Below are 18,927 nucleotides of genomic sequence, written 5' to 3' on the forward strand. Positions count from 1 at the left end.
CTATGGCGAATGATAACGGATATTTACAGTACATACAGTACATACAGTACGTGATTGAGCGCCGTCTTGCCAGCAAGGCAACTATGACTTGATACAACTACTCCGTACGGCATGAAGAACCCCCTCTCCCCCATTTTTTTTTACCTGCCATGTTGTGCTCAACCTACAACCTCTTTACTCCAATTTGTACATCAAAAACAGAACCAAGCAACGCTACCAATGCAAGAAGATTACATAAGGGAGACTTCGTAACCAGGCGAACCTACCCGACCCCCATTCGCACCCATCCCCCCATTAGAAGCCAAAGCTATCCAACAACGAGTTCGCATCTGGCTCCTCAAACATCGTCGGAGGCGCCTGCTGCTTCGGCAGGTGCCCGCCCGACTTCATCTCAGCCGGCAAGTGCTGCTGATTTTGTTGTTGCTGTTGCTGTCGCTGCTGCTGCTGCTGCTGCTGCTGTGTATTGCATACCTCGCTCGCCACCTGCGGCAGAATAGGGAGATCGGCCACGACCAGCGATTCCCTCCTCCGGAGCAGTCTGAGTGGGTTGACTTCGCCGCCCAGACCGGCCACAGGCCCTGCGGGCTGAAGGAACTCCCAGTTGCGGACTATAAGAACACGAGCGTCGACGGTTAGGCACCTTTCTTACAGATCAAAGTAAAAAAGAACAACAACAAAGAAGAGACGTTGGGGACGGGGGAAAAGGGGGGACAAAGTATCTTACCCAGATCCAAGCCCAACAAGTCACAACCCATCCGATCGTACAGTTTCGCGCTATGCAGGACAAACTCCCACTCCACCTTGGGCGTCACTTTGCTCGCGCCCCGAAGCGTCTGCAGCGTCTTTTGCCGGAGCTGCGAGTACAAGATGATCAGCGCAGGATCGTCCGTCAGGAACAGTCGCGACTTGAGGTCCGGCGACCCGGGCGTTTCGAGCAGCGTGTATACCGGCGTCTATCGCATTCGTCCCCATGGTCAGCCAACCGCATTCCTCGATAACAGCATCGGTGAAGACGGTAATGTCGTGAAAGCAATCGAGGGGGGGAAAGGGGGGGGGACACTTGTCAACCGTTTCTCCCTTCTTATGTTTAATTTTTTTTCGAATCGCAGGTAGTGAGAGAGACTCACAATCAGAGCGCGCACGGCCATGTCCCTCCGATGGAGCATCCAGAACGCCCACGAGGCCAGCCAGCGGTTGCCCTCCTGGGCAGCTATCGAGAGAACTTCCTCCTCGAGGAGGCGCCGGAGCACCGGCCCATTATCGCCTTCGTAGACGCGAGCCACTGCGATGGCGAGCTGCAGGTCCTTGAGCTGCTTCAGGCACACGTTGACCGCGTCCTGCAGGTGGTCGGCGAGGAGGAAGAAGGCGGCCGCGTATTCTGTGTTGTCGTGTGTCAGCTTCTAAGACAAGGTCGCCGCCAGGAGGCTTCTTGCGGGGACGCTTACCAAATCTCCGCTTGCTCATCAGCGCGTACGCGTTCTTGAGCGCCACCGTCCGCCACTTGGGGTCGTCAAAGTTGTTCGCCAGCAACCGCTGCGTCGCGCCCTGCTCGGGGTTCCACGCAGCCATGCGCCATAAGCCCTGCAGGATCGCCTTCTTCTTGAGCGCGAGGTAGTAGAGGCTGCAGTTGATCGGGTTCTTGGGCTCGTTTTTGGTGTACTCGTTGCGCGCGATTACCTCGAATTGTGCTTTCTGGCGTCCCTAGTCGTCAGCAACTCCTCCATTCCCCCTCTTGGGACGAGTTTCTAGAAGGCCGTCCGAACTCACCACCGCTGCGTTATCCGCCAACCACATGAATATCCCGCTTTCCCTCGCATCCTTCCAGAGCATCCGCCCCTGATTCTGCCTCGACACAAAGTCTACCAGCACATCCTGACTCGTGGAGTGATAAGCCCAGTTGATCTCGCGCCAGCCCAGGTGGATCTCGTCCGTCCGGCCCTTGAGCAGCGCCTGCTGCCGGAAGAAGAGCATGAACCGGGCGCCGTTCTCATCGAGCGAGCGTCGCTGCTTCTCGACCAGACCGACGCATTCGATGATGTTGACCAGCTGGATCTGCTCGTGGCCCGATAACTGCGCGATGTTGATGTGCGTGAGCCGCTCGTTGATCTCAGCCGCGACCTCCTCCGAAAATGGCTCATCTCCTTCGTCATACGACATGCGTCGCTCGAGGTACTGTCCGGGATCCTTGTTTAGCGACGTCTTGGTAGTCTGCCCCTTGTCAGCACACATCGAGCCTGGAAATTCGATCGGGGGGCTCGCAAGGTACGGAAAGACGCACGTGATCGACGGCGTAAAAGTCTTCCAGCGCCATCCCCAGGTAATCGTCCAGCTCGTCGCCCTCGACCCAGAACTTCAGCGTCCGATACAGCGCCATCAGAATGGCATGCACGAGCACGATCTTGCCCGCTAGGATACACTGGCTCAGAAACTGAGGGTGAAACACGGGCAGCGGGCCGTTCAGCCTCTGCACGGCGTTGAACAGGTCCCAGTGCTTCTCCCCAGCGCGACGCTGCGGCAGCCTCAGGCTGGTCACGAGCGAGCTCGCCGCGTCGAAACGGCGGTCCTGGACGAACAGCTGATTGCCGGCACCGATCACCAAGTGGCCGTCGCCGAGCCAGACCGAGTCGCCGATGGGGTGGGGCGTGAAGTCGCGGATCGAGATCTCGAGGATCGCGGCCCAGGCGGGGCCTTTATTGAGGTAGTCGAAGCGCATCTGCGAGAGGAGTAGCACGCGGTGGGGGAAGCCCACGGCCAGGATCGACTGCATGTCCGGCGTCGACGTCCAGTCCAGGTCTCGGATCGTGTGCGAGTTCTCAAACTCCTGCGCGTACTCGAGCCGGGCGCCGCCGATGTCCCAGATGGTGAGCGCCGACCGCGAGGCGTTGACCAGCGCCGCCTTCTTGCGCGTGCTGCCGCTGACGAGAGCCGGGTTGGACACGCCTGTCTCCATCGAGCTGGTCGACAGCCATTCAACCCGGTCGTCGCCGTTGTGGCCGACGCGGGCGGTCCAGAACTCGACCCGTCCGGTGTGGGTGTACGAGATGGCCACGTCGCGAGCAAAGACGTCGAGGAAGCCGGATACGTGCGGCGCGGTTCCGGCTGGATCGACGGGGAGGACGTAGGCAAGGTCCCCCGCGCCCTCGAGCGCAAATCGGACGAGCTCACGGATCGAGGGCTGTTGCTGCTCGGTTCCACTGGTCCCGTTTATAGGAGGAGGGGTGGCCGCATCTGTACGGGAGTAAAATGGAAATTTGACCTCCCAGACTACCCCTTTCTTCTCCGACGTGATGGTCGCGACATGCGCTGTGGTGTAGTCCTCGACTTTTCGCCTGGGAAGGACCAGCAGGCAGAGCGGCTTCCCAGGGACCTCATATCGCTGCTCGGCTAGCAGTACTGGTGTCGAGAACCGGCAGTCCCAGAGCGAGATATCCTCGTGCTTGAGGAAGACGACAAACCGACCGTTTCGGAGCAGGCACATCCTGTGGATATGGCCTCGCTCTGGGATCACCGCTTGGCATGCGAGGCCCGTCCGCTCGGCGGCCGGGTTGTGCTTCCAGATCACTCCCTGCCCATTTTCCGTCCGTGAGACGATCGCCCTGCCGCTGAAGTTGCGTACGATCTTCCGTATTGGTGCCGAATGTCCCGTCCATACGCATCTATGGGCCAGCCGCTTCCTCTCCGGATTCCGATCGAACAAGGCAGCGATATTGCTGCGATAGACCTCAATCCTCCCATCGAAGAAGTGCAGCAGGAGATGCAAGTGCTCTCCAGACTGGCAGTAGCTGTACGCCTCAACGTGTGGAAGCTCCGAGTGCGAGCTTCCCCTCAAGAAATCAAGATCCGAAGAGACGACTTGGGCCACGTTGAAGATGCTGGGCTTGCTCGGTTTGCCCCCAATATTCTCCAGTGCCCACGCCGCCATGCGGCCCCGGCCATCCAGAACGACGCAAATCTCCGGACTCCGGTTTGCAACCTTGATGAGCTGCTCCAGCGCGGCGGCCTCGTCCTTCGTCTTCGTCCCCTCTTGGACAGCCTTCTCGGTCGCGGCCGACAGGTCGCCACCATGCATGACGAATGCCCAGCGCAGACTGTTATCCGATGTGGGAGACCCAGGTCCCTTTGCGGGTGGGATAGCGTCCCTCAGGTCGAGAGTCCCCCACAGCTGCAGGTGCTGATGCCCATAGCCGTCCGAGCCTGCCCAGACCCGCAACACGTTATCCGCGCAGAACGTATACAGCGCATTCTCGATGGTCTGGCCGACGTGATGGGGTCGCCGCCATTGGATCCCCGTCACGGGCTGCGGATGCCTCAGGTAGAGGAAATCGAACCTGACCTCGCCAGTTCCGTAACTTAGCCTCCGCCAGACCTTGACCAGCCGGTCATACTCCCCCACCGAGGCAATGTACGCTGAGTCGTACGACAGACTAGCCCGCCGGACGGGGTTGGCAAGCCTCTTCCGCCAGGAGCACTCGGGAGTCGCCAGGTTCGACGAGGTCTGGTATAGCTCGAGGCTGGAGTGGGCCACGAGCAGCTCCTCGGACGCGCCCCAGGAGAGGGACACCGCCGGCCGCGGACGGTCCTCGCCCACCTCGGCTCCCCCGCTCTCCTCTTCTCCCTCATCGCCGACGGGAAAGCTCGTCTGCAAAGCCCACTGCAACAGCGCATCCACCTCGCCCCTGCCCGCTCCCAAGGGCCGGTACACCCTCACCACGTGCCGCGTGCACACTGCGATCTTTCCGGACGCCTCGTCTAACGCGATTGCCTGCAACGGCTCGGGATCCTCGTCGTAGACCGTCTGGAGCAGTTCGTTGGGCGCGCCCAGAATAACGAGGGCGTTGCCGGTGATGTAAGCCTGGGGCGCGTACCCAGCAAAGAGTCAGTTAGCTGGCGCGGGGCAGAAGCAAATGCGGACGCAGGGAAGAATGGCAATGCCATCAGGCGAAGAAAGAGAGAGGGGGGGGGGGGATAATAATAATAATAAAAGGAAACAAAATGAAAAAAAAAAAAAAGGAAAGGAAAAGGAAGGTAGGCACTTACCGTAATTCGCCTCCCATTCCAGCAGCCCGTCGCCAGCGCCTGGAGGCGCGACTCGGGCCTGCCCGGCAGGACGGCGCGCATCCCTGGTTCTGTTCTATCGGTAGGGCTTGTCCTGCAAGGACATTTCGAATTTCCGGCGTTTCGAAAAACGGGCGGGGAACTGCGAAGGCTTCCCGGCAGTTTGGCTGTCTCGCGAGGACGCCGCGTCCGAACGAGGATGCGTTTCGTCGGGTTAAGGGTATGTAACTGGGAGGCCAATTGCCACTCAGTGGCTGCAACCGTGGATGCAGCAGATACCTTAAGTAAGGTATACGGAAGCTACCTAACTCCAGGACGATGCGGGAGCCGTGCGCGTGCGTGACAGGGCCAGATCCACTATAACTAAAACCAAGCACTATGAACGCTCCGCAAGTAATCCGTACTGTACTGTACAGTACAGCACTTCATCATGGGATACACTACGGAGTAGTTACTGGCATGTTATGATTACGCTAGTGCTCCCCGGCCGACGATCACAGGGAGACCCTTTATCGGGCAGGTTGCTCTCTTCTGCAGAGCTCTTGCAGGACTCCGGAGCTTCAACGGCACCGCTCTCTTACTGATCTCAAGTATTTAGTGCTTCAGAATTTTCCAGCAGTTTCCTATCCCAGTGCAACCAGACATTGGGCGGTTAGTCTGGTATGTACATACATACACGCGCAACAATACGCTACGCTATCTTGCTCGTCATCTGAAGCGCGTGTGCTGAATCGACAGAATCTGGGACCACTTGCTGCTCGCCTTAGATAATAAAGGCTCGGCCGGCATCCCCTTCAGGAAACCCTCCAGTCCATACCTTGTCCGGAATACTCAGTCCACAAGTGATTCCCTGTGGGATGGGAACGCACGTGGATCGAGCCGGCTGCCTATTTCGAGAAGGGACTCAGGGAGGGTGAATGAAGTATTTCTGCAGCGGGAAGTAGACTCGCATAGGTTATCCTCGGGCCTACATCGTCAGAGATGTCTGCTATAATATGATTGATTATCATCAAAGACGACTCAGGACCCTAGTTCAAGGTTCGAGTCAAGTGACTGTGTGATATATAGATCCCAGGACGCCTCCACTCCTCCCAGCAAGTTATCGTGCCCGGCTACCCTTTATACGTTTATACCCGCGCCATCAACCGCACTGACCCGTGATCCGTATTCCTACGCCCAGCCCTTGCCATATACAACCCGATTCCCGGACCGCAGAGTCAACAACACGAACACACACAAGAACAGAAGGACATCAGAACCTAACCCCCGCGCCAATACCTCTACCCACATACCAAAGCCGTTCCGTCCACCTCCCCAACCTAACACTCACTCCCGCTTCCCCGTCTAGCTTCAGCCTCCCGCCCAAAGCCTCCCTGACCTTGTCATACCCGACCGAGTCCATTGACCACTCGACCGGCAGTCTTGGCGTCACCGAGACCCCCGGCGGCACCGCAAACGGGAGGAAATACTCGATCCTGCCAATGGGCTCGGTGTGGTTATACAGCGCCGTTGCGTTGACCGAGTCGATGAAGATGGCGTTGTGCAGAAGAGGAGATACCAGAGTGAAAGTCGCAGTCGAGGAAAGGATGTGGAAGGTTGCGTCACGGATAAAGCGCGGTTGCTCGTCTTCGTCTTCGTCATCACCGTCGTCATCATCACTGTCCTGGCCGGGGAACCGGAGTCGTGGGGCGGGGAGCGTAAAGTTCAGGCGAGCGAGAGCCTCGCCGAGTTGCGGCAACGACGGAATGGTCCCGCGGTGAGTCCGTAAGGTGACGTTTGTGCTGTATCCGGAGATGTATCTCGAAAGGAGGTCGCGCCCATGACGGACGCCTTCTTCACCGCCCATTGATGGACTCCACCTTGCTGAAATCGTCAGATTCGTGTTGTTGCCAGACTTGATGTTGATGTTTCTCGCAAAGGCCTCCCCGATGGTCGTCCCGTTGCTTTCCACGAATAGGCTGACAAACGGGACGCGAGCCGAATAAGGTGTGGGATTTGTGACGTTCACCAACGCTTGCAGTGAGAGGGAACTCGAAGTCGTGTCGATAATTTGAATTGTTCCGACTTTTGGCAACGTGGAACCCAGAGTGTCGTTTCCCAGAGCTAGGACGGGCTGTACGTTAGTTCTGGCGTTCTCCTTCCAAAGCGAATATACGGGCCGAAGGACCGACTTCCACCTGGGGCGACTGACGATGTAATCAAAAAGATGACGGACGTTTTACTGGGATTTTCCCCTCCGCGGGAATGGCCTTGACAACGAGCTCGCCCAGTACCGTTTGCACTCTGACGTTAACGAGAGCCTTGACGCTCAGTATGACCTCGCGGCCGCTAAAAAGGAGAGCCTGGATGACATCGGTTAGAACTCCGGGGTCGGTGATGTTAAGCGGCACGTCCTTGATGCGCGATTGTATCTTCAGCGTAGCTTCATCATCCTCCGTGGCCGGGATCTGCGTCGAATTCGCTTTTTGCCACTCCTCAAGGTGAAGCTCTCCAAGTTTATCGCCTTTATAGAACACATCTGCGTCTGCTCCAATGTCGGTGACATTCAATGTGAATTCCATCTCAGAAGGGAGCCCTGCAAGAACCAGGATTGTCCCCGAAACCCTCGGGTTTGACTCGGGATCGTCGGGGTTCGCTGCCGGGTCCGGCATTTTGAAATAGACGTCTGTCAGGGAGAAGCTCCGGACTAGATTGTCGAACGAACGTCCAGGGAACGGTATAGGCACGGTAATGCTCGATAGGATCTCCGCAAGCCAATCCGGCGTGTCGCCGGCCGGCTCCTTTTGGCCCCGGACGAGGACGGTGGCTGTTTCGCCGTCAAGGTACTTCTTGAACAGCAAATCCAAGGGCGAAGAGTCTGAGTTGGGGCAGAGGTGGGTGAGTGAATCAGGCAACTCTCGTACAAGGCCGTACGCATTCACGATTACATCTGCATGGGGCCGCACGGCTACGCGGCTGGTGGTGGCAGCCGCAGCAAAGATGGAGGGATCGTCAGGACTGCATCCCGGCACAAGAATCTCGAAGCCGAGTTCGGGAACATCGAACGACACCGGATATTGGTTGAATGACTGAACCGTGGCTTCGGCCGCGATTGCGTTGCGCGCGCCGGGAACGGGCTGCTCCTTGAACTTCATCCTCGTGATATTGTATTCGGGCATGTGAGGCAACTCGCTGCCTGCACAGATCATCAGTAACAATCCAACAACATAGTTAATTGTAGTCGGTTGAAAACCCGTCCGTGGTTCAAACAAGAGACTTCTGTCCAAGATACAAGGAGGCGAATGAACGATAGAGAGATTGACCTTCAAATGTCAGAGATTCCACGATGGAGTGCGTGCCAAGTGGAATGATCCCCGTCCTGAATTGGACATCGGCTTGCCCTTGAATCCGGACGCTGCTCAACCTCCCTTTCAGCCACTCGTTCGCGATCGTTCGAATGCCGTCAGCATCGCCAGGGGCAAGGTCGGCCACAAAGTCCACTTCATTGTTGTAGCCATCCACAATGCAGGCCTTCAGCGGGGGCAAGCCTGCAGTGCCGAGAAGAACATTGTTATACTCGGGCAGATAAACTCTGATCTTCGTCTCGCCCGTCCCAAGCTCCCTGGCAACCCATGTGACTGCCCTACCGATCCGCCTGACGTGTTCATTCGCGACGCGTTGTGCATCAACTCGAAAATTGGCCTGTATCCTAGCGCGGATGCCGTTGGACGTGATAGACTCGAGAGACAGATTCGTGGGTTCAATAACGACCGCCTCTTTCGCATACTCCTCAATGGCGGTGGGAACGATAAATGCGAAGAGCATGATAGCAAGCGTGAGGGATGCCAAGACAATCATGGCAATGACCGATGGCCATCGTATTGATTTCCCCTTATCAGACTTAACCGAAGCTGCGCGTGTGTTGCGCGAGGCGATGGACGTTGTATCCTCATGATGAGCGTCATCTCGGTCGCCATCGAACCGGGGCGTGGTTGAACTCGATAGTAGCGGGGTCGACTCCAGCAACTCGTCTCGTTCGCCAGATTTTGGAGTTCTGTTGCTGCCCGCAGCGGCAAGGAGCGGTGAACTCTCTGAGTCAGGCATCATGAGGTATTGTTCTGGCAATGTGCGTTGCTGAAGAGGCGATGGATCCCGAAGTGGATGTTGTCCCACCAAAAGCCTAGCACTGCTGATGATGTAATTAATGGTTTGCCTGCTTCGGCCTAGGACATCGCGGATGGATGCGCGGTTTGTCTTGACAACGCAGGAACGATGCGCTATTTGTTAATAGAAAAATTCCCCGTCAAATCCGACAACGAGCATAACTGCTTGGGAAACTAAGACGTTGATAGTACACCTCGTGATGAGGATTGGGTCGAGGTGAAAGAGCATTCCAAGGGACGAGGCGCTGGTGCTGTTTCGCTGGAGAGGTGAAAGGGGCGCCCGATCAGCCCAGCGGCTGTTTCCGCCTTTTGGGATACCGCTCATTGGCTGCGGCCGGCATCAGCTCGCTGGCCCAGTCCAGGCACCGCTTCTCGGCCCAGGTCACGACCCCGGAGTGTCGGGTGGGGACCTCTCCAGCCACGGGCCAATAGACCATCGCCGGTTGTCAGCTCTCAGTGCCAGTCCGATATCAGGCAAGTGCCATTTCAAGGTTGAATGCTCCCAGAACCTCTTTTCTAGATAGCTTGACTCTTACTCGAATTGAGAATTAGACAAAATATCTAGCAGCTCCAATGATGAACTCGGTCGCTCATTTGATCTCCTGGTGTTTCAAAGTCCAAAAAACGGCCCATTTTGCGCGCCGACTCGGAGAGATTTAGGCTGATAGAGGCGTCCAGGGTACGACTTCCTGGGCTAGCGAATTCGGCTAAGCCATCAAGGTTGTGCATCCATCTTTTTTTTCTGGAGCTTCAACGTTGAGTCATGAGTCTATTATACCTGCAACCATCGAACCCTGGCAATCCAGAAAATCGATTTGGCTTCTCGTATCACTCTTTCCTTGAGCGATCCAAGACCAAACACGCACAGACTTGTAGTAATTGGGTCGTCCCTCCCAGCTTAAACTCCGAGAAGCTTCAAGTGGTATCGCCGCCATGTCTCCGCGTGTCGCCTGCCGCACCCTCAAATCCGCAATGGCTCAATTTCAGACTCGCTCTCTCTCCGGCGCCGCCGGGCCCAGGCATCTTCTCTCCATCAGCGACCTCAGCCCAGCCGAATTTACAAAACTCGTTCTCAATGCCTCGTCCCACAAGGCGGCAGTCAAGGCTGCTTTCGCCGCCGGCGAGCAACCTCCGAAACCGCTGCATGGGTCATTGACCGGCAAGACGGTAGCCATGATGTTCAGCAAGCGCAGCACCAGAACCCGCGTCTCAACAGAAGCAGCCGTGCAACTAATGAACGGACATCCAATGTTTCTGGGCAAGGACGACATCCAGCTAGGCGTATGTCTCCGTACCCCTCTTCCCCTTGCTTCCCCGGGCTATCCCTTTCTGCCCTGCCTAGCTTTGCCTCCAATTGACCCGCTGTCCAGGTGAACGAGTCCCTCCGTGACACCTCTGTCGTGATCTCCTCCATGACCTCGTGCATGGTCGCCCGCGTGGGCGCGCACAAGGAGGTCGTCGACCTCGCCGCGCACTCGTCCGTGCCTGTCATCAACGCGCTATCCAACGACTTCCACCCGCTGCAGACCATCGCCGACTTCCAGACCATCCACGAGCACTTCCCCTCCCGCACGCCCTCCGATTCCAGCCTCGGGCTAGAGGGCCTCAAGGTCGCGTGGGTGGGCGACTCCAACAACGTGCTCTTCGACCTGGCAATCGGCTGTATCAAGATGGGTGTCGACATTGCCGTGGCCTCGCCCCCCGGGTACGGCATTCCCGACGCGATGAGGCAGCTGATCCTGGCCGCCGGAGAAGGCGTGGCCAAGCCGGGCCGGCTCACCGAGACGCAGGTGCCCGAGGAGGCGATCAAGGACGCCGATATCCTCGTGACCGACACGTGGGTCTCGATGGGTCAGGAGCAGGAGACCCAGAAGAGGCTGAAGGCGTTTGCGGGTTACCAAATCACCAACGAGCTGGCCAAGCGCGGCGGCGCCAAGCCCGACTGGAAGTTCATGCACTGCCTGCCTCGACATCCCGAGGAGGTTGACGATGAGGTCTTCTACGGCCCCAGGTCCCTTGTTTTCCCGGAGGCTGAGAACCGGCTCTGGGCTGCTGTCGGTATGTGCCATTTCCCCAATCTTGAAATGGGGATACAGCGAGTTTTACTGACTCTCTATCTACAGCTGCTCTGGAGGCGTTTGTGGTCAACAAAGGGAAAATTCTGTAAAACGAGGAATGGTTGTTACAGAGATTCCAATCAGACATTGCTTTGAAATGGCAGGCGTGATTTCAGGAGTTGGGTCCCTTAGAAAAAAAGTTCAATACCAAGTGTATTTTCTCAACCAACTTAGAGATGGCCGATCTTGACTCGCACCAGATAATTTTATGATTAATACATGATGAAAACATTTGACCCACATCCGCCGTACATGTTAACTACGTTAGCCAGGGGGCAGCTGGCTGGCATCAACAACCTCGTCGGCCTCCTTCGTGGGTGTATCGTCGTCGGGTCCATACAAAGGCGAACGAGGCAGAGCCATAAGACCGGTCCGAGCCGACTCGAGGATGCCGAAAGGAGCGATGAGTTTCAGGAAGGAGTCTATCCTTGATGGCTTGGCGGACCTGTGAGATTGTTCGGTTAGATATGCTGCAGCAGAGAAGTGCAAAGGGCCGCGGGTGGACTTACACCTCGACAATGCAGCTGTTGGTGCTGATATCCAGAACCTTCCCTCCAAACTGGTGTGTAAAGTAGGTGATGCTCTTCAGGTGTTCGTGCTTGTGGCGCAACGCCTCACTAGCAACCAGCTTGCTGGGGTGGAAGTCCTTGGCCGTCTCCGAAAGCTTGGCCTCGCTGGCTTCTTGGCCGTTGGCCTCCCCCTCGGGGTTCTCGGCCGTCATCTCGCGGTGATGAGCGAGCAGCTCCTCAAAGTACTCGGGCCCGAGAATGTTGATCTTTGCCAGAAGAAGTTCGCGCTGCACGAGCGGAGATCCGGTATAATCCAGCACAGCCCAGACAGGAACCAGGTCCTCCAGCTGCCGGCGCGCCTGCTCAACAACGCCGTCTTGGCCCGTGAGCACGATGGTCATGCGCGAGAGATCCTCCACTTCGGTGCTGCAGACCACGAGCGAGTCAATGTTGAAACCGCGGGCTGCAAGGATACCGGAGACGCGCGAGAGCACGCCGGGCTCGTTCTGGACCAGGCAGTTCAGGACGTGCCGCTTGGGCGGAGCGGTGGAAGGGGTCGGGGTCTCGTAGAGGATGTTGGAGACGGCCGCCTGGGCCGACGACCATGCTGGCGGCTGGTCGACGGGGAGAGGAGCTTGTCGGCGGCGGATAGCCTTGTAAGCGATGGCTGAAGTCGAGCTGCTCGTGTGACGAGCGGTGATTGATGGTCCCAGACGGGGAATATCTCGAGCCTGCGTCGCTATCCTCCGCCATGCCGGCGAGGTGGCGAAGAGGCTACGAGACGCCATCTTCAGGAATCAATCGAGAGCCCGGAGGGCTTGTCCGCTGAGGAAAAAGGCGCAGTCCCGATGTTCACCCCTCAATCTAATAACACTCGAATGTCAGAGGAGGATCGTCACCTGGGTGACTCACCGTCGGACTGGCGAAGAAGAGGGAGAAAATGATGATCGTGTCACACCGCGGTAAGCAGCGCCGGTTGTGGAGGCTGGCGAGTTCGCATTGGCCAATTCTAACGCCCGAGTCCGGCGCAGCTCCGACTCCGGTGCATAGTAGGTCCGTGCACGGCTACACTACAGTACGGAGTAGGCCCAGTCTCTCCAATCTCCACGTGGCCCAGGTCAAGCTCACTCCAATGCGGACACGAACGGAGAATCCATCTACCGTCTCCGTTTGTGGGGTGGTTGGAACCGGTCGACTACTTGTACGACCCGAAGCTCTATCCGTTTTAAGGTCCAGAGATAGCCCTCTGATAAGCCGTCGCTTCGTACAGTGTTATTCACGCCATTAGCGGATACTGCACTGTACGGCCTGGGCCCAACAGCCTTGTGGATTTTCCGGACTGGGTTACTCCATATTCAGAAGTTTTGCGACAACGGGAGCTCACGACACCTCCTCTTATTAATTACATTAGTGGCGTCCCACGATCAGTTGCACCGCAAGTGAACAGCTGATAGAACATTGCTCATATTCTTCAGTTTGGCGTTAGACCTTCTTTTTCGATCGGTCCTTCGCGGAGCATCTACACGCAATGGACGACACAGAGCGACGCAACGTGAAGCGCTCTCGCTTTGACCAGACCGAGCCAGAGCCTCGACGCTCCCGGTTCGACCGCCGTTCCCGCTCGCCCCCGGCGCGCAAGCCTGATTCGGGCCGGGATCGTGAGCGCAGCCCTCTCTCGAAACCTCGCGATGCACCTGCACCCACCGACTCCAAGTCTCCTCCCGTGGACCCCGCTGCTGCCGCCGGTAAGTCAGCCTAGCGTAGCTCTCAGGGTTCTTGTCGCTTTTCCTCGTCCGTCGCTGACTTCAGATCGTAGCTGCTGCGGCCGCCCGAATCAATGCACAAATCCAAGCCCGTAAGGGCATCCAGCATGTCGACGTCCCTCCCGTGCGCTCGAGCTCCGTCACCAGCAACAAGGCGTCGACTGGCTCCGGTGCCAGCACCATCAACGGGGAGATGTACATTTCCGATGGCGACTATATCAAGGATATCGAGGTCAACGACTTGCGCAACCGATACCTTCTTACAAAGGGCTCAACTCAGAAGATGGTAATTATTCCTTGGTTGTCATCGGACTGATACATCATCAGCTCCCTGTCATGGTCTCCATGGCGCTCTTGTGCGGGACAGTCTTGCTTACTTGAAGCATGATAGCTCGCACAGACACACCCTCTTTTGCATCTGCTGACCTCCGCTGCCTGATCTAGATCAAAGAAGAAACTGGTGCTGGTACGCCAACCTTGAACCTTTTTTTTCGAACTCATGTTAGAGGACGCCGGTTGACTAGATGATTTTCAAAGATGTTACCACGCGCGGAAGCTACTATCCGGACAAGAACATGGCCACTCCCTCGGTATGTGGCTCGCCCCTTTGTGCAGAGTCAATGCTAACGTGCAACACTAGAATCCGCCGCTTTATCTCCATGTTACTAGCACGACAAAGGAGGGCCTGGAGAAGGCCGTGGCCAAGATTGAGGAGTTGATGAAGCAGGAGTTGCCACAACTCGTTGACGAGCGCCGTTTCCGTCGGCGAGAGCAGGAGCAGCACGTGGAGAGAGACGAGTTTGGTCGGGTAAGTGGGAGCTCAAACTCTTCACCCTGTCGGCGAACTAACCGCAGACAGCGCAAATGGCCGGAGGAGAAGATCCCCATTGGTCTTGAACCGATCCCTGGCTTTAACCTCCGTGCCCAGGTTGTTGGACACGGCGGAGCCTATGTCAAGCATATCCAGCAAGAAACTGGCTGCCGAGTGCAGATAAAGGGCCGCGGATCAGGCTATATGGAAGCTTCTACGGGCCGAGAGAGCGATGAGGACATGTTTTTGCATGTTGCGTAAGTCTTTGCTGGAACCCTTGTATTCGGGCACGTCCGTCCCAGCTCACACGATTCAGGGGTCCGGATCCCAAGATGGTCGAGAAAGCCAAGGAGCTTTGCGAAGATTTGCTGGCCAATGTCAAGGAGCAGTACGAAGAGTTCAAGAGCAGGCCGCCCCGTGGATACGGCGGTGGCGGATATGGAGGTCGCGGTGGTGATTCGTACCATGGTTACAATAGGGACACCCACCATCATAACAACAGCCACAGCTACGGAAATTCGCCTGCGCCTGGAGCTGCTGCCACAGCCACCCCACCAACATCTACTGGCACCCCTGCGTCGGCCGCCGACTATGCTGCGCAATATGCCCAGTATTATGGCACTGATCCGTATGCTGCCTATGGTGGCTACCAGGCATACGTTCAAATGTACCAGCAGTGGGCGGCTGCGCAAGCCGCTCAGGCCGGGCAGGCCAGTGCTGCTCCGGGTGCCGGGGGTGCCGCGAGTGCTCCGGGCGCTCCGGGTGCTCCCGGCGCTTCGGGAGCATCTGGAGCTCCGGGTGCGTCGGCGTCCCCGCCGCCTCCGCCTCCAAGTGAGGCTGCTCCTCCTCCGCCCCCTCCTTCCGCGGCCCCGCCGCCGCCGCCTCCGTCTGGTCCCCCAGGTGCGAGCGGGTACAACGCGGTATGTCTGGTCTGATCGATGATGTGCATATCGTTACTGATGTCTTTCAGGTCCCTCCGCCACCCGGGCTCTAAGCAACCCGGCCACTCTGGCGAAGGCTTGAGGGCCGCTATTTCTCTATTTCGCATCGAATTTTCGCGGATCTGGGTTGTTTCCCAAGGGAAAAGCAAGATCTCTAGAATGGGGCAAGGGACCGTCTTTATGTAATCGAAACCATCTGTCTTCATGCGTCTGCGGTCTGACTTCTCACAGGGGGCTGCGTTTACAGGTATAGCTCGCGAAAAGTTGCCATCCCGTCCCTGGTATCGCGCACGGCGTTATGGTTGATGTCAAGGTATCAATGCCAAGCTGAGATGAACATGTAACGCAAATCTCAGCTCCTGTTTCGTTGGCAGTAGCAGATGTATATAGTCCAGCTCACCCTCTCTTACACCGGAATTTGATTAGATCAACAAGCTTGTGACCATATTTGTCGACGATTTTCAGGAGGTGAAGTTTTCTTGGGGTTGAACAGCTTCAAGGTCGGGCGTCTCGCTCCAAGTCAGGCCCGTGCCCTTGCTAGCCAGGCTACCTTTAGTTACACTATCCATCCGGTTAGCGGGGCACTTCGCCCACTCAGCGTCACCCACTCCCCCAACTCTGCTTGGCCGCGCCATGTGCATCGCCATGGTTGCCCACCATGAGCCATCAACGATACCCATCCATTGATGCTGTCAAAGAGCCACACTCTGTGTCGCTAAAGGTTCTGCGGTAAGTCAAGTTCCTAAACATGCCACAGCCTGGCACCGATCTCGGCTGATCACCCTGGTCGACGCAGCCTCTCCCGCCCTTCCCTCGTCGCCCAATATCCCCTTCTGCCACCCCCTTCCTCCTCCCCCGACGACCCTCTCTCCCACCAGCCTCCCATCCCCGCCTCCCTTGCCTACAGTCACCATGGCGCCGGCGGTGTCATCCCACCGACAAATCCGGCCCCCTTCGTCTTGAGCCCCATCCTCAACCTGCCCCCGTCCTTCGGCTCGGCCTACGTCGGCGAGACTTTCAGCTGCACGCTGTGCGCCAACTACGACGTCCCGGAGGACGGTACGGGGGCGGGACCAAAGAAGAGCATACGCGACGTGCGCATAGAAGCCGAGATGAAAACACCCAGCAGCAGCAGCAGCAGCAGCAGCAGCGCCGCCGCCGGCGCGTTCCCCGCGATCAAACTGCCGCTATACCCGCCCTCAGCATCGCACGCCGGAGACGAACACGGAGGCTCTGGAGGAGGAGGAGGAGGAGGTGGTGGTGGTGGTGGTGGTGGTGTCGACCTCCCCTCGCCAGGGACGTCGCTGCAAAAGATACTCTCGTTCGACCTCAAGGAGGAGGGCAACCACGTGCTGGCGGTCACGGTGTCGTACTACGAGGCGAGCGAGCTCTCGGGCCGCACCCGGACGTTCCGCAAGCTGTACCAGTTCGTGTGCAAGGCGTCGCTCATCGTGCGGACCAAAGCCAGCCCGCTGCCGGCTGTTGGCCCGGGGGAAGAGCAGGGAGAGGGGGAGGAGGAGGAGGAGGAGGAGGAGGAAGAAGAAGAAGAAGAAGAAGAAGAAGGAGAGAAAGACGAGGGGGAAAAGGGCGGCCGAGGGCGGCCGAGGCTGAGGAGGCGGTGGGTGCTGGAGGCGCAGCTGGAGAACTGTAGCGAGGAGGGCATCTTGCTGGAGAGCGTCGGGCTGGAGCTGGAGAGCGGATTGAGGTACGAGGATTGCAACGACTGGCAGGGCCATGCCGACGGCGGGGCGGTGGGTAGCAGGATGAAGCCGGTCCTGCAGCCCGGGGAAACGGAGCAGGTCTGTTTCGTCATCGAGGAGGAAGGGGATGCGGTAGTGCAGGAGGTCGAGGGGCGGGTGGTGTTTGGGGTTTTGCAGATTGGGTGGCGGAGCGAGATGGGAAATAGGGGGTTCTTGTCGACGGGGAAGTTGGGCACGCGGTTTGTGAAGCCGAAATGAGAGAGCTCGAACACGAATGAACGGCGAGAGGAAGGTGAGAGGTGAGTGATGGGCTCTAGCAGTCCGCTTATTCATGGGCTACGCCAGAGGTTCTAAAATGGCAAGAAACCAGCGGGTTCGTTGAACGGCAGCTGGTTGGGACTGACGACGCCGCGATATTGATTGCTCTTTAGCAGCTTGGGGTGGATCCGGTCCCGACGAGCACCAAGTAACGTAGACGGTGCTCGTTGAACCGAGTAACTTTTGTTTACAGAGAGCGCAGTAACATCGCCCTAGCATTGGGACGATTGCAAGGCTGTCCTTCGTGTTAGGTCCTCCAGAGGACCCTCTGACGCGAATCCACCAAGTCGGAAGAGAAAGCGACATTGGGCGAAGCTACCTCAGTTAGCTCCTCGACTCATGGCCAAGCCTCGGAAGAAAAGGCCAACAAATTCATGTCGACTGTTCCAACGCTTGCGTGGTACCAAAAGATGGACCACGTGCCCCCTGTTCTCTCGCTATCCTCCTGATGTGTTCCAAGTACGGATCGGTCAGGTTGGCTGGCCCAGAGCCTCGGCATCCCGACATTCCGGGACGCAATCTTCTTGGCCGACAGGCCGGCGTTTGATATTGGCATGATTAATCCGTACGCCAACCAGAATTCCCACATTGTCTCGGCTCCTCCCGTGGACACAAAACGCGCCTCCTAGGTTGCCGACGGGAAGTGGGGGCCCGCTCGAGTTCGCTCTACCCTGTTTTCTTCGACATCGTCTTCAACTGCCCGCCGGCTTTCCCAATCTCCTGCGTACGCAATCATAGCTTGCGCCTCTGGAGATCCACGTCGTGCAAGTGGAGCTTGTAGCCGCTAAAAGTTCCCTACTTCCCTACACTACGAGTAAGGGACGTACTTGAAATCCATATCGCGATATGGCGCTCTACCCTTCTGCCTACGTTACGTAGTATACGCACCACTACTACTACTACAGACGACCACCCAATAAGTAGGCTGTCTATAGCCGAGTTATTTCAAGCCTCGAATAACACAACGGCCGGGATAGGACAGCAGGTAAAACCTGGTTTCCGGAGATGCCATGATAGTGTACGGATTACATACTGTATCACAGATTACTCCCGTACATACATACACTAGAGTAACAGTCAGCAGCATCATCAAACGGGTCGGCAAATCCCAGGCTCCGTTTGTACCATTTAGGCAGATGCTGTGTCATCATCGTACGTCGCTGCTGTGCCTCACTCAGGCGCCCGAAAAGGCTCGGTTTAGCAGATTTGGGAACAAGGAAAAGGAAAATCTCAACAGCATGCTGCCACAGACAATTGTGGAAGGCGACCAGTTTCGGGAGCTATGTTCGGCCTGGTGTCTGCTGGCTGGATCCGAGTCTCAACTAACAGTTTTATTAGAGTATTAACCTGAAGAGTTGCCTGTTTCGGACACTTCTTTGACCGGCCTCACCAGCTGGTTGGTTCACCCCCTCGCCAAGAGGAAACAGTCCCGTCGTTAACATTAATATACTGCACATCAATCGCAAGATGAGTTGAGCGTTGGTTCTTGCATGCGGTATCTGCCGTCAACACGATTTTTTTTTTTTTTGGAGAGGGGGATGTAGCTATGGATAAAATCAGCGGCTCGGGCA

At 57.2% G+C, this 18,927-nt stretch overlaps 4 protein-coding genes across 4 annotated transcripts; 2 read left to right on the plus strand and 2 right to left on the minus strand.

Moving 5' to 3' along the window:
* Positions 1-294: 294 nt before the first annotated feature.
* On the minus strand, positions 295-9,138 carry MYCTH_2097686 (uncharacterized protein; the record flags this gene model as incomplete). The annotated part of the gene is made up of 13 exons (XM_003667047.1): positions 295-429; positions 484-608; positions 725-953; positions 1,128-1,378; positions 1,446-1,701; positions 1,768-2,208; positions 2,279-4,117; positions 4,262-4,579; positions 4,670-4,852; positions 5,038-5,131; positions 6,315-7,158; positions 7,271-8,230; positions 8,358-9,138. The coding sequence occupies 13 exons, from the start codon at positions 9,136-9,138 to the stop codon at positions 295-297; spliced, it is 6,456 nt and encodes a 2,151-aa protein (XP_003667095.1).
* A 740-nt stretch (positions 9,139-9,878) lies between these two features.
* MYCTH_2312501 (uncharacterized protein) lies at positions 9,879-11,449 on the plus strand. The gene is made up of 3 exons (XM_003667048.1): positions 9,879-10,478; positions 10,568-11,255; positions 11,321-11,449. The coding sequence occupies exons 1-3, from the start codon at positions 10,170-10,172 to the stop codon at positions 11,362-11,364; spliced, it is 1,041 nt and encodes a 346-aa protein (XP_003667096.1). The 5' UTR covers positions 9,879-10,169; the 3' UTR covers positions 11,365-11,449.
* Positions 11,450-12,754, minus strand: MYCTH_2085059 (uncharacterized protein). The gene is made up of 2 exons (XM_003667049.1): positions 11,824-12,754; positions 11,450-11,759 (listed from the first exon to the last, which is right to left on the minus strand). Exons 1-2 carry the CDS (start codon positions 12,609-12,611, stop codon positions 11,579-11,581), a joined length of 969 nt encoding a protein of 322 aa, XP_003667097.1. The 5' UTR covers positions 12,612-12,754; the 3' UTR covers positions 11,450-11,578.
* Positions 12,755-13,246: 492 nt separating this feature from the next.
* MYCTH_2141069 (uncharacterized protein) lies at positions 13,247-17,443 on the plus strand. Its single transcript, XM_003667050.1, has 9 exons — positions 13,247-13,568; positions 13,640-13,872; positions 14,031-14,052; positions 14,124-14,176; positions 14,227-14,394; positions 14,446-14,654; positions 14,714-15,317; positions 15,937-16,067; positions 16,135-17,443. The coding sequence occupies exons 1-9, from the start codon at positions 13,352-13,354 to the stop codon at positions 17,294-17,296; spliced, it is 2,799 nt and encodes a 932-aa protein (XP_003667098.1). The 5' UTR covers positions 13,247-13,351; the 3' UTR covers positions 17,297-17,443.
* The last annotated feature ends 1,484 nt before the right edge of the window (positions 17,444-18,927 follow it).

This window comes from Thermothelomyces thermophilus, chromosome 7 (assembly GCF_000226095.1).
Source record: "Thermothelomyces thermophilus ATCC 42464 chromosome 7, complete sequence".
NCBI lineage: Eukaryota > Fungi > Ascomycota > Sordariomycetes > Sordariales > Chaetomiaceae > Thermothelomyces > Thermothelomyces thermophilus.